Source organism: Arachis hypogaea, chromosome 9 (assembly GCF_003086295.3).
Source record: "Arachis hypogaea cultivar Tifrunner chromosome 9, arahy.Tifrunner.gnm2.J5K5, whole genome shotgun sequence".
Taxonomy (NCBI): Eukaryota; Viridiplantae; Streptophyta; class Magnoliopsida; order Fabales; family Fabaceae; genus Arachis; species Arachis hypogaea.
This window is the reverse complement of record NC_092044.1, coordinates 46,708,939-46,723,312: the sequence shown is the minus strand read 5'-3', so window position 1 is coordinate 46,723,312 and position 14,374 is coordinate 46,708,939. Positions and strand designations below refer to the sequence as shown.

Sequence of the window (14,374 nt, the reverse complement as noted above, 5' to 3'; positions counted from 1 at the left end):
AACTAAGTTAACATGACTCTTAACGTGGATCATTGCCAAGTTTTCCAATGTTAGTGGTGTTCACTTTTACCACCAACGTTGGAGAAAAACGTTATTGGTGTTCACGTTTTCTCTTAACGTTGGAGTTCTCTTTTGCTTCTATGTTAACTACCACGTTAACTTAGTTAACGTGGCAAGTAACGTGAGCTATGGATGGCTTCGTAGGCGTTATTGGTGGTCACTTTTCTCATTAACATTGCAAGCTTTTTACCATTCCACTTTAGTGTTCACGTTAACTAGGTTAACGTGAATACTAACGTGGTTCTTCCTTGCTTCCCTTCTCCTAAAATCAAGCAATTAAAGTGCATCAAAGCTCTAGCCAAAGTCATGAGATTATGCATTATCAATTTATCATGCAATTCTAGCAAAGTTCTCATGAAATCATGCAAAATTCACAATAGTTGCTTGAATCAAGGTGTAAGTGTAATTTCATCCAAAACTTGCCTTATTCACTAAGAAAATGCATGAAACTACCCTAAAACAGTAAAGAAAAGGTCAGTGAAACTGGCCTAGATGCCCTGGCATCACCTAAGTGTGTGTGTTTCACTTTCACTTTACTTGAATGTATGACTTGTCCCCTTTTCAATTGAATAAAAGAAAATGTCTTGAAACATGAAGTGTGATTGTCCAAATGGGTAGGAAAAAGAACAAGGTAATGGTGGGTAATGCTTGATTAGTTAGTAAGCTAACCAATAAAAACAAAAGGGTAAAATGTTCTCTATAGTCTGAATTTTGTGCTGTTTATGAACCCTTTGAAAAGAACAAACCTTGGAAGAAAGAAAGAACAATGAGGAAAACAAGAAAAGCCAACATTGAAGGCAAGGTTGGACCTTCAACGGCAGCCCCAACATTGGCAAACAAAAATGAAAGAAACAAATAATTAGCTAGGCACCAATAGCTTGAACCTTGAGACACATGCCTGTGACGTCTTTGTACTAGGATCTACTTGGATGAATAGGTTCTAAGGAGTGTTTCAACACTTGGTAACTTGGGTTAACTAACCCAGAATTATCAACCAAAAGTCCACTATCAAGGGCAACCTAGTTACAAGGCATTTAATAACCCAAAGAGGTGCTGGGCACCAATTTCTCTAGGATGAAATTTAAGCCAAGTATCTGTAGTGTGTATGTGATGAGGAGAGGCTTGAGTTAGTAGGTCTGAGGGGTGCTTCATCACCCAACACTTTGAGCCATCTGGGTCAGGAGTGTTGACTGAAAACATAGTTAAAAAGTTACCTCAACACAAAGCACTGTGCTATAAATAAAGAATAAGTTTCTAATTGCAAAAGCAAACACCAAGGATCTATAAATAACAAGGGTCATAATAGCATCTTAGTTAGAACTTAAAAGGATATCTCACACCTTGAAACTAATGAAAGTTAGGCTGGAAATGTATCTTGCATGAAACCCCATGAACTGAGTTTAATTACCTTCCAATAAGGACTCATATCCCTTGTTGTTTTTATTCATTTCTCTCATGTTTTAGTGCTTGCTTTGGGACAAGCAAGATTTAAGTTTGGTGTTGTGATGCCAAGGCATCTTAGGCTAGTTTCACTAGCCTTTTTCTTCTGCGTTCATTAGGTTTTATGCACTTTCTTGAGTTATAAGTAAGTATTTGGATAAGGATTTCATGCACACCTTGATTCATGCAATCTTGGTTATTTATGTGCTTTTCATAAGATTGTATGCAGATTTTGTTTGATGATTGAATGTTGCAAAGATCTTGTGAATTATAGCAAACTTTGATGCAAATGTTTGGTTGATGATAGGTGAAAAGGAAGCTAAGAAAGGGAAGGAAAAGAAGCAACAACAAGGCCATGGAAGGAAGCAAAGGGAAGCAACATCGAAGCCAAAGTTGGTGCTCCAATGTTGCCTCAAACGTTACACTTAAGAAGTGCATAGTTGGAGCCAAAGTTGGAGCTCCAACTATGCCTCAAACGTTGGCCAAGAAAGATGCATAGTTGGAGTTATAGTTAGACCTCCAACTACTAAAGAAGGCAATGTTTGAGTCTAAAGTTGGACCTCAAACTTCACCCCAAACATTGCATGAAGAAGGCCATAGTTGGAGCAATAGTTGGACCTCCAACTATAACTCCAACTACTCATTAAAAGGGACCATAGTTGGAGCTATATTTGGACCTCCAACTATAACTCTAACTACTCTTTAAAAGGGGTCATAGTTGGAGCTATTGTTGGACCTCCAACTATAACTCCAACTACTCATGCAAAAGACCATAGTTGGAGCCATAGTTGGACCTCCAACTATGCCTCCAACTACAACTATGGTGTGCAACGTTGGAGCCAAAGTTGGTGCTCCAACGTTGCTAGCAATGCCAAGCTAAAGGGGTGCCAACATTGGAGGGAACATTGGGGGTCCAACGTTACCTCCAAAGTACGCGATAAAAATGAAGTTTTGGGATTGGAAAATCACGCATCGACGCGTATGCGTGGGTCACGCGTACGCGTGGATGAAGTTTTTAGCCAATCAGCGCGCAAGCATATGTCACGTGTATGCGTGGATAGGCAAACGTTGGTGGTCCAATGTTGAGTCCAACGTTGGGTTAAACTTTTGAGCCAACGTCCCAGCCCTGTTGGGCAAGGTTTGACCCAACGTTTGAGCTCAAACGTTGAACTCCAACGTGGACTCCAATGCCAATCAAACTTCAATACAAAAAGCACCCATGCAGAGTATGAACGTTAACTCCCAAACATCTCCATCAAAGCCACTAAAGGCCACTTCCAACTAGCTTCAGCAAAGGCTAAAGAGCCCAATCCAAGTACTTGAAGATTGAAGGAAGAAATTGTATAAATAGATTAGAGTTTAAGTTAGAAAAAAGGGGCTTACACATTAAGTATTATAACTGCCCAATTTACTTTCTCTGCATTTTAGTTTTGTTGCAATGTACTTTTCAACTTCAATTTCCATTCCTAGAGCTATGAACAACTAAACCCCTTTCATTGGGTTAGGGAGCTCTGTTGTAATTCAATGGATCAATAATAGTTTTCATTCTTCTTCTTCTTCTTTCTTTTCTCTTGATTTTGCTAGAAAGCTTTCGATCTTCGTCCAATTAGGTAGTTGTCTTGGAAAAGAAGCTATTCATAATTGGATCTTCTCTGAACCTTGGAAGAGGAATGAGGAGATTATGCTAGAAATGCTTTCTCATGTTGGACCGGATTGGGGTTTGGATGGATATAGTGACATATAATCCTACCAACACTTTGATTTGAAAATACATGTGGTATAATCAGTGACCATACTTCATCTCTTTCCATGAGCAACTAAATCAAGGAATTGGGCAATTGTTCAAGCTTAGAGAGATTGGATTACAAAGGAATTGGGATCCAATCACTTAAGATTGCCAAGGAGACCAATGAATGCATTGATTGAGGAAGAGATAAGAATGAACTTGATCCAGAGAATGCAACATCTCCTAGGCCCAATGAACTCCCAGTTTCTGATCTACCCATTCTCTTTATTTTCTGTTGTTTACTTTCATGCTTAATCACCCTATTTCCATTTATTTTCCTGTACTTTAAGCTTCTGCACTTTAATTCCCTGTTATTTACTTTCAGTCATTTACACTTCCATGCAATTTACTTTTCCCGCCATTTAATTTTCTGCACTTCCAAATTCAAATTTGCTTAGTTCAACTAGTACACCCCTCCAATTAAAGTTGATCAGCCAATCAATCCCTGTGGGATTTGACCTCACTCTACTGTGAGTTTTTACTTGACGACAATCCGGTGCACTTACCGGTAAAAATTTGTTGAGAGACAAGTTTACATGCATCAATAACTTCCTTGTTCCTCTTCCTCAAGATATCTGCCAAAGCTTCTGCAACCTTAATCTTTTTCTCGGCCTCAGCTGCCCGACTCTCTGCCCTAGCGGCCTCCGACCTCAGTAGCGTCTCCAGATCCTTGAGACGATGTACCTTGCTAGCAGTGTCCTGAACCGACTTCTCCGTCTTGACCTTGGCCTCCTCAACTGACTCCTTCTCTTGACGAGTTGTCGCTAGGTCTACCTGGGCTTGGCAAAGATTTCCATCCAAGATGTGATATTGTCCTAGAACCATCTCCATTTTACACACCACAACGGCCGAGTGAAGCAGAGAACAATAAACCCACTTCCCTTGGGCTGCTAAGTAGCAATCGGAAAAAAACTCCTCGGTCCATGGTGGCAGCTACTTGACAATACCCACATACTGACGACTGGTATCCCGATCACTCATCACGTGGCAAGGGTTCAACGGCCTATTCCAAAATATGGCCATTAACACCTCGACAATTTTTTTGTTTCGTAAGTCACCTTTACGAGGTAGTTGGCTGTAGACTCATACTTCCAGTAAGTGGGGAACCTGCGTAAGGTCAACCAAAGGGGCGGTGAGCCCTGGCCGGTCGTACCTTAAAATAGTTCTCTATGAACCCCAGTGAAACGAGTGCTCGAAGAGACGAATAATTTTACGACCTTGAATAGCCCAGAAGGGCATAAATCTTTTCTTTATCTTATCCTCTCGATGAGGCACTATCAGAAGAAAGAAAAATAGGAAGACCTCCACCAGAACAGGGATCTCCAAATACTCAGCACGCGGGCTCGAAACATCTAATAGTGAGATGGAGCTGCGACAGACCAACGCTGCACCAGTTCAGGAGCCCAATGATGAAATCAAAGAAAGGAAATAGAACTCTGACGATATCGAACATGGGTTTGTAAACCCGCATCTAGTTGAGAACTCGGGGGGCATCCAGGTTGATGTAGCAGACGTTCGTAGGGATCAGAAAGTGAAAGCTCATATCGCTCCTCTGCGGCAGCCCCGCTATAGATCACTCCGATCCCAAAACTCTTGGAGCTTCCATTCAGTGAGACATGAAGGGGTCCCCACTACCTTTGCATTGAACCAAAAATACGTCTGGGGAACACCCACTGCTGGAAATCCCCGAGACTCGGCCCTCCTCCGCATCATACCTACAAATGGGAGAACCACTACCACCGTGAGTCTACAAACTACACGAAGGCTAAAAGATTAAGGAAAATAAATGCAAGAAAGCTGGCCCAAACCCTGGGCCAAGAAGGTAGTGGCACCCCCACTAAACCACCAAACGCCACCACAATGGTGTCTATCCACCATAGCCAGCATGGCAAAATTCATATACACTATAAACATTAATGCTTAATACTTATAACTTATTTTATCCTATACAACGAATATAATGAAAATCACGCTACAACTAGCTACCAAGCAGTTAGATACTTACTTGGACAATGACGATGATGAGCGGCAAACAAGAAGCAGAGACTACCCAAGCAAGCAGAGTCCAAAGTGAAGGAAAGAGACTGAGAAGGGTGGCAGAATCGAATCGAGGAAAGTAGTGGAAGCTGACGGAGAAGAAGGAGTAGAGTTAGAAGAGTGAGGAAAGTAAAATCAAAACTAAATAGTGGGGAGAAAACTGAAACTAAGTTTTAAATGAAGGAACCCCAAAAAAGCGCGAATTGAAAGGACTAGAGGGGCAATACGGTAAATTCGACTCCACAATCAGGAGCTTCTGGAAACCGTTCGTTTCCAGCTGAACTACCGTGATCCATATCACCCCAGATCCTAAAAATGTGATGTCGCTATTAAAAGAAAGCATGTCATGTCTGGTGGGCTACTGCTTCGGACCTGGATTTCGGGCTCAATAAGGATGGGTCCCAGGTCCGACACCTCATGACTAACATGGCAACCCAGTGTATCCTGAGAAAATCAATTGTTTCATCCCCGTCATTTAGTATCACAGATATGCATCGTATCTTCCCAATTCAAGGGACACGAGAGTCTTATAAAAGGGAAACCATGACTCCCCCAAGGTATGCATGATAACCCTAACTTTCAACCTCATAAACACTCTTCTGACTTTGGTATTGGAGTGTCATTGCAGGTCTACCCCCATCCGATCTCATCCAGTTGAGTTAGGTCAGTCCTGAATAGGATGGTTATTACTACCTCAACCTCGCTAGGCAATAGCCCTCCATCTTCCTCTTCTCTTTTTCTTCACCCTCACATTCTCTTTTCCCACCTTCTCCTCACCTCTTCTGCTTTTGCTTTCTTTGATTTTTTTCTCCCCATCTCCCATCACTTTCATTTTCTTTCCATCTGATCTCTTCTTCTTCCATCTTCTTCCTCACTTCCCTGCCACTGCCTTTTTCATTCACTTACTTTCTATGTGTTTTGACTATTTCTTTTTTTATTTTAGTTTTTAGTTTTCAATAGGTGTACTTTTTTCTTGTTGTGATGTCTTTGTTTCTCTTTTGTTATGGGTAGTGTCTTTGTTTCTCCTTTTATAGGTGGTATAAGTTTATTAGTTCAAGTTCAGATCTAGACCTCTAAGATTTGGCAGAAGTTAAGGGTACTATAAGGATAGAACTTTGTTTATGAAAATATCTCCAGAACAAAAAAATTACGGATATATTCTAAGAAGAAAAAATGTCTCACATGTTACAGCACTTTATGTGTAGATTTTAAAAAAAAAAACTCAGATATGTCTCTATTTCTATAAATTTAAATTCCTTGTAATCAGATTTCAGACTTCTTCTCAAATTTTAATTCAACAAAAAGTATATTTAATCTTTTTTTTAGAATTAGATCTAATCTTTTTTTATTATCTTTAAGTGTTGAAATACTTCTTTTGTCAAAAAAATAAAAATAAATAATAATCACTAACTCTCCCTAGCTAATGACCAAAGTTAACACATTAATTACACAAAATATTCTCTCATTTATTCATTCTCAAATTATAGTCACCTAATTTATTCTCTATTTTTATATTCACTTATCGTCATATTTATTATATAAAGAAACATCTATTTAATATTTTTTACTGTTTTCTCTTACATAATTCAATATCTCGTACTATTTTTCCAATTATTTTTTATAATATTTTGTATAATTATTTTTTTATAATAATTTTTTTCTTATTTTACTAAATAGTTGGCTTATTATGTATTAGATAATGAACTTCCTAGTCTTGTTTTTAAATTTTTGTCTAATTGAATCTCCTAGTTATAAATTGTATGTCAGTCATACTACGTTTTTTACTCATTCAACAAAGTTACATTTTTTTACTGAATAAAATTTACCATGTACATGTGCATGTGTTGCAATGAATAGAGAAAACAAATATGTAGAGGATGTAACAAGTGTCCATCTTTTCAGTCCGCGAGCAGTCCATGCCTAACAGCCTTCGAAGCCGTATCAAGGCCAATTCTCTTTCTTTGAGATTCAGACTCAGGTGAGAGGGAAGGAATTAGGTTACAGGGAGCTCCGTTCCCGATCGTCTTTGTAGGAGAAGCCTTTGAGAAATTTTCTTATTACCTGCAGCTCGAGGACAATTCTTTTGTATCGATGGGTTTTCTTTCCTAATCAGCTTAGGCCGTAAGTTAGCCGAACATACCGCTTACATTCTATTCTAATCAGCAAGCTCCCTACCAATTCCAATTCAGTCTATGTTCAGTTAGTGCTCACCCGACCATTCCTCTCTCGTACTCTCCAAAACAAAATTTTTCGAAACTTTTATCTTTATAGGGCCTTTCTCTTCTGCCCCTTTGATCTCTTGTGCCGTTACCGGTGTGAATTATAATTCCGATGTGCCTCATCTATCAGCTCTGGGAGATCATCCATGAACATTCCTGCGCTGATTCACATCGGTCATTGGCGACTGCTTTCTTAGTATGGCATCTTTGTTCGCTGTCCACTAGCGGTTTCGTATATAAGAAAAAGGCTTTCATTTAGGAGCGTTGTTTTCTGTCTTTTTAGAATATAGGAAGGGGATGAGCTATCTAGACCGTTGTATGTACGGGTCTCGATAATTGAAGAGAGAAGATAGAAAAAATATAGAGGAGTTCACATATAATTCTAGTAAGAATAATGCTAGGGAACCAAAAGGGTATTAGCAAAAAACCAGCCAAATACCTTTGGGTGAATCCAAAATCTCTAAGAATTAATATATGTGGATGTTTCTTCTGCTAAGTATCAGAATGTTTCTTTTCATACTAAATGAATGTTCTTTTATATATTTTTCGATTTTTTTTGTATTGCAAATGTGAATGTTTCTATTTCTTTAAGAATTTCATATTTTTTAATTTTATAGATATTTAATTATTTTTGCTAAAATATAACTGGATATTTCTTTTGTTAAGTATTAGGATATTTTTTTCATATTAAATTAATGTTTTTTTATAATTCTGTAATTGTGTAGTTTGCAGTCTCTTTAATCATCAAAATAGCACCTAATATCCCAAAACGAGTACATTAATTAGGTATGGTGCAATCACTGCAAAAATGTTGATTTGTTCAACATAAATAAATATTGAATATTGATTACGATTGAATTGGATTGGGCAGTTGGAGACTTCGGGCATGTGCTTGAGAAGGAAATGTTGCAGTCAGTTCCCAACACTTTTTTGTTGTCTTGTGTTGCTGGCATGTGAATATGAATGTAATTAACGTACTTGACTAGTGGGAAACGGAGATTTCGAGGCATCACCATCAAATGGGTTCCCAAGCGAGGCGACAGTGGAAAGCCCCACCGAGATCCCAAGCTGGAAATCAAACGGCACCGTAGAGGCGCGTGATGAGGGAATCAAACGCGTTCTTGCGAGTGACGCCGCGGTTGAGGGTGGATAGGGTTTGAAGGAGGTGGTTGAGGAGGGAAGAGGAGATGGTTTCGTCGGTGACGAAGTGAAGGTGGACTTCGTGTTGAAGCAGTTGTCTTGGATGCACTTGTTGAGGGCGTCGCGGAGAGCATGGAAGTCGCCGGCGCTTCCAGCAGCATTGGTGAGAGAGAGAGGTCTGTGTGTGTGATTGTTGGAGGTGAGTAGGTTAATGTGAGAGAGAAGAGGGAGGTTTTTATAGGTTTTAATTAGGTTTACTTAATCAATTTTAAATTTTTTAAATTTTGAATTTAAAAAATTTAAAATTAATAATTAATATAAATTAATGTGGTTTTGTTTAATTTTTTGCTGGTAACCTCTTGGTTCCATATACTTTTCTTTCTAGCAATTCTGTCATATTTTGAAGTAAATATAAAATCCAATTTTATGAAAATAGAAGCTTGATACTTCATAATAAATTTCACATTTGTAGCTTCAATTAGTGTATACTAAAAATGGGATGGGAGAAATTTACATATATTCTTTGTAAATTTATACAACAAATTTATTCATGAAAATTTTCACTCCATTTTGATCTGATAATATTTTTTTCTCTGGCATGGTTGCTTTCCCCCCAAAGCAATTCTCAAAAGTAACTCGTAAACTAAATATATTTGCAATGCACACAATGAGAATGAAAATTTTATTATATTGCTTCAATTCATAAAGAAAAGTTTCAGAAAGAAACATTATCTACAGAACAATTCTTTGCATTCACTTTTGAGAAGATTAAAGTAATCAATCAGGGCATAAGGAACTTTCCTTTTGTCTGCTCAATTACTTGTTCTGCCATTATCTGCCTTCTTAATCTCCAATTCGGACTTCTGGTTAGGCGCATTGGCAATGGAAGGATCGAATCCGATTGCAACTGCTGCCTCTGCTTTTGCTCCATAAACCAATCTCTGCTAAGAAACCAACATGACAAAGATATGTTAATCCAATATAAAATGAGATACAATACGAAACAAGGGAGGGGAAAGTCCACCTTATTTTTTGAAAGCTTAATTGCACCCAGGCACATTGGACAAGGTTCACAAGAAGCATAGATTTCACAGTCTGCAAGATAAATTTGATTTAGCTTTTTACATGCCTACAGATAATTTACGACAACAAAATGAGTTCCCAAATGATACACCCAAGAAGTTAAATGAAAAAGTGAATACAAAAAATGAAAATTGAAAAAAAATTGTAAATATATTAGGTCAACTTAACACTATTCTCACATATAAGCTAAGCAATATATAGAAGCAATAAGAGAATCAAATGAATTATGCAAAATTCATATGAAACTTCTGCAACTCACACTCAGATCCAGCAAATGAAAGATGAGAGCCAAAACAACAATACTAGAAACTCAGAATATTTGTTTACTTATATAGAAGATAATAACGAAGAAAAAACAGCAATTAAAATCTTCTTGACATGCCATTTTTTTATATACATGAAGATGTCATAGATGTTTGATTAGATATAACGCTAGTCGTGGTATTTCTACCACATCACAAGCGTGTCGGCTCAATATACTAAACAAAACCGAGTTCACAAAACATTTCCTCAATATAGCTTTATGGCTTGTTATAGTCCTCACATTTTAACAGAAGAACTAACTATGAATTTAACCTCTCTGATAGCATTAATTTCAGCATGAGCAGTGGGATCACTCTTCCTTAACACCATGTTATGACAGCTCACAACTACTACACCATTTCTAACAACAACAGCACCAAATGGTCGTCCATCGCCACATTCAACAGCTTTATATGCTTCTTCGATAGCTTTCGTCAGGAACTTGTTATCTCTATCCTGTAAAGCTGATGTAAAAAGAGAAAAGAACAACAATGTAAGAGAAAATGAATTTATGGTTTTAAATTGCGTTTGTGATTGATGTTAGCAATATAGATATTCTCCTTCGGCATGCTGATATGCTAGCAAATCAAGGTACAAGCTCTTGATGCTTGAAACACACGTTATAAAGAGAAATCCCTAATATAGCGAACATCATTATGTTCATTTAACCTTTGCGAAACCATGAATTATGAAGGACTATACCATTCACAGTACGAGGGACGGCGGCAGCATCAGCAGCGTTGTCCTCCATGATGAGATGAAAAGAGAAGCAACGATTAGGTTATCTAGAAAACAGTAGTTGGAAGCAAGTTGGGGAAGGTTTAGGAACAGGCAAGAGAAAGAAAGAAACAAACAAAACAAAGAATACACGTTTTCCATGCATAAAACTAGAAGATAAGGAAAGGGGTGCATGACTGGCTTGGCTCACCAGCCCCACAAGACAACGAAAATTCTGAAATTGATGCCTCTCTCTTCTCTCACTTTTCCATCTCCTGCCTACTACTCTCCACCAATGACCATCACAGTAACATGCATTTGTTTAGTTATCAAATATCTTTAGTTATCTAACATCAGAAATTGTTCTAGTTCGACAAAACTACCCAAAATACTGTCTATTTTTGAGTTGTTTTATCAAACTAATCCAATCTTTGATGGATATCAAATTAAGTTATATATTTTATGATTAGAGTTGTCAATGGTTAAATCTTTCATGGTTAGAAATGGTAATTTATTCTAATTAAATAAAAAGTAGATAATCTCAATTCTTCCTTTATTTAGTAATAGTCATTTGGATATTCAAGTTAGTAAGAAATTTCATGGTTTGAGTTTGCTCTCACTAATCAACTCTCAAGTCATAAACTAAACATATCAGCAATAATATAATGCATTAAGCAGATAACATGAAGAACATAACACATAATGAGAGTGTAATTTTTATATTGCTTCAATTCATGGAAGCTGTTTTCAAAAGAAATAATTTCTGGACAATTGTTTTGCTCAATGGTGAGAAGATTAAATTAATAATCAATACATAGAAAACTTTTCCTTTGTCTTCTCAAACACTTGTTCTGCAATTACAGCGCCGGTACCATCCGCCTTCTTAATTTCCAATTGAGCCTTCTGATAAAAACCAGTGCCTCTCAGCGCATCAGCAATGAAATCATCGAAACCAATTGCTATCGCAGCCTCTGCTTTTGCTCCATAAACCAATCTCTGCTTAGAAGCCAACATGACAAAGATAAGAGAGATATCATTAAAAAAGGAATAGAGAAATAGTTGGTGTGAGGAGAAAATGAGGGGAGAGGAAGGTTCACAACCTTAATTCTTGAAAGATGAATTGCTCCAAAGCACATTGGACAAGGCTCACATGAAGCATAGATTTCACAGTCAGCAAGATCAATTTGATTTAGCTTTTGACATGCCTACAGATGATGTACAATAACAAATTAAGGTCCAAATGATACATCCTCAATAAATAAAGTATGTGAAAAAAATCATTACAAAATGTTAATATATTAGGCTAACATAAAGGTGCTCAACATACATAGGAGATAGCAGCATCAGCATAAAGAGAGTCAAATGATTGCTGCAAATTTTGATCAAACTAATGAAATTTCTGCAAAAATACTCGCATCCAGTCTCCTCTATTTATCTTTGAGTGGTGCTTTTAGCCTTTTATTAAAATTCTCTTAAGTTTGAGATCTGAGACAGCAAATAAAATATGACAGCAGCCACAAAGAAATCAAGAAATCTGCTTAACATGCCTTTCTAATACACATCCAGGTTTCATATATGTTTGATTAGAATGTAGCAAGAGACAAAGAAATCAAGAAAAACTGGTAAAAAAAATCCAGAGTACAATGATTTAGATGTTCCAGAAAGATTTCTATAGTATAATATAACCCTCAACAAGAAATGATATAGACCTCAGATTCCAGACGTCAAGAAGAAAATTGGTACTGGAAGAATTAACTATTAATTTAACCTCTCTGATAGCCGTAACTTCGGCATGAGCTGTGGGATCAGTGTTCCTTAGAACCATGTTATGGCAGCTTACAACTACATCATCATTTTGTACAACAACAGCACCAAATGGTCCTCCATCACCACATTCAACCCCTTTGTATGCTTCTTCAACAGCTTTTGAGAGGAACTTGTGGTCTCTATCCTGTACAGCTGGTGCAACAAGAGGAAACAACACCAATTAAGGTAATCCGTAGCGAATAGGGAATGAATCCTCTCAATTATGTCAAAATGTATTTTCAAATGGAAAGGATCCCATCCTTAGTGAAGAACATGTCTAGTTGTATGCAACTATTTTCAGTTCCTTGTGAATTAGGAGATATCATTTTTGTTAAATCATAAATCAAACCATTATCAAGGGGTGCATCACTGCATCAAACCCCCCAAATCATATTTCCAAGCTTATGATCCCATAATAAGCGATTCATATGATAGGAAGTCAACTTGGTATGCTCAACTCATGATTTTCCATGTAACTAAGCTTTCCTGTCTTCTATAAATTCATAATTTCTGAGTTTTATTAATTGAAGCACCACCATATAGTATTTCTTATGAGTTCAGAAGAGAATGTGCAGAAAAGTACTGATACCTTCTTGATGACCGGGGAATGCTGAAGCGACGGAAATAGTTCCATCTTTAGCTTCCAACACTATAACAAAATTCAGATAAAGAGATTAACAAACAATGAAATTCTTCCAGCTACGGGAGTAAAGCCAGCAAAAGTATAAATGTTATGTTAAAAGAAATTTCAATGGAATTGAATGCGGATCATGAATAATTACAAGTGCAAAAGGGATGATGAGGAAAAGAAACAACAATCCCTTGATTCATGAAAAATGAACACACTTTAAAGAGCAAATTTTGCTCTGATCTCCCTTGAAGAAGCTTAAATTGAGATTCTCACTTCAACTCAATTTTGTCTTCATCCATAACAATAATAAAACTATAAAAGAAAGATCTGTTTTTACCTCCATTGATAAAGCAACTAAGATACAGTATTAATAAGAGAGTCCAATTCACACAAACACAATTGTCTTGAAGTTAACAATTAATTGAACAGGATCATCAATGTTTGCAATGACATCATCAACAACCATAAAAGAGAAAACATAAAAATTATGTATACCATTAGCAGTGGGAGTAGTAGCAGCAGCAGTAGCATCCTCCATGATGAGATGAACAAGAAGAGTAGACAGAGGGAATCTAGAAAAACAAATTGAGGGTGTTGGAGCAAGTTGCGGAAACTACAGGATCATGATATAGAAAGAAAAGAAAAGAAAAGAAAAGAAAAGAAAAGAAACAGAGCAGAGAGAAAGGATCGTTTTCTCCCTTAAAAACAGAAAACCAATCCCGAAAAGAGGTAGGGGAAAGCAAGAAGTAACACGCAAAGTTGCAGAGCTCATAAAATCAATTTCGGAATTGAAAAAGTATCGGTAAACAATAACACTCTTAAACAATGTGTGAATAATGTGAATTAATAGGATTAAAAGAGTAAATTAATTTTAAATTTAATTAATAGCATTAAATTAGGATGTAATGTATTTTTATTTGATTGGTGGTTATTCATATGGTCATTGTTTACCTAGCATTCCCGATCGAATTTTCTTTTAATTAAATTGGTATCTAAGGTAGCGTTTGGTGGAGAGATATAGACAAAAAAATTGAGATTGAGAGACAGAGACTAAGAGACAGAGATTGAAATAAATTTCAGTATTCTGTTTGATACAAAATGGAAGACAAAAATTAAAACAAAAATGAAACTCTAATTTAATTTGCACAAAGA

At 37.0% G+C, this 14,374-nt stretch overlaps 2 protein-coding genes across 3 annotated transcripts; both read right to left on the bottom strand.

Annotated features, from left to right (window-relative positions):
- Positions 1-9,350: 9,350 nt before the first annotated feature.
- On the bottom strand, positions 9,351-11,091 carry LOC112710942 (guanosine deaminase). Of its 2 annotated transcripts, none has more exons than XM_029289082.2 (4): positions 10,771-11,091; positions 10,342-10,532; positions 9,707-9,777; positions 9,351-9,623 (listed from the first exon to the last, which is right to left on the bottom strand). In XM_029289082.2, exons 1-4 carry the CDS (start codon positions 10,817-10,819, stop codon positions 9,464-9,466), a joined length of 471 nt encoding a protein of 156 aa, XP_029144915.1. In that variant the 5' UTR covers positions 10,820-11,091; the 3' UTR covers positions 9,351-9,463. The 2 variants fall into 2 exon arrangements, with proteins under 2 accessions (XP_029144915.1, XP_025619215.1); XM_025763430.3 differs by having other exon boundaries at positions 9,707-9,811; positions 10,771-10,967.
- A 387-nt stretch (positions 11,092-11,478) lies between these two features.
- LOC112710940 (guanosine deaminase) lies at positions 11,479-14,056 on the bottom strand. The gene is made up of 5 exons (XM_025763429.2): positions 13,718-14,056; positions 13,181-13,240; positions 12,554-12,744; positions 11,886-11,990; positions 11,479-11,781 (listed from the first exon to the last, which is right to left on the bottom strand). Exons 1-5 carry the CDS (start codon positions 13,758-13,760, stop codon positions 11,593-11,595), a joined length of 588 nt encoding a protein of 195 aa, XP_025619214.1. The 5' UTR covers positions 13,761-14,056; the 3' UTR covers positions 11,479-11,592.
- Between the last annotated feature and the right edge of the window lie 318 nt (positions 14,057-14,374).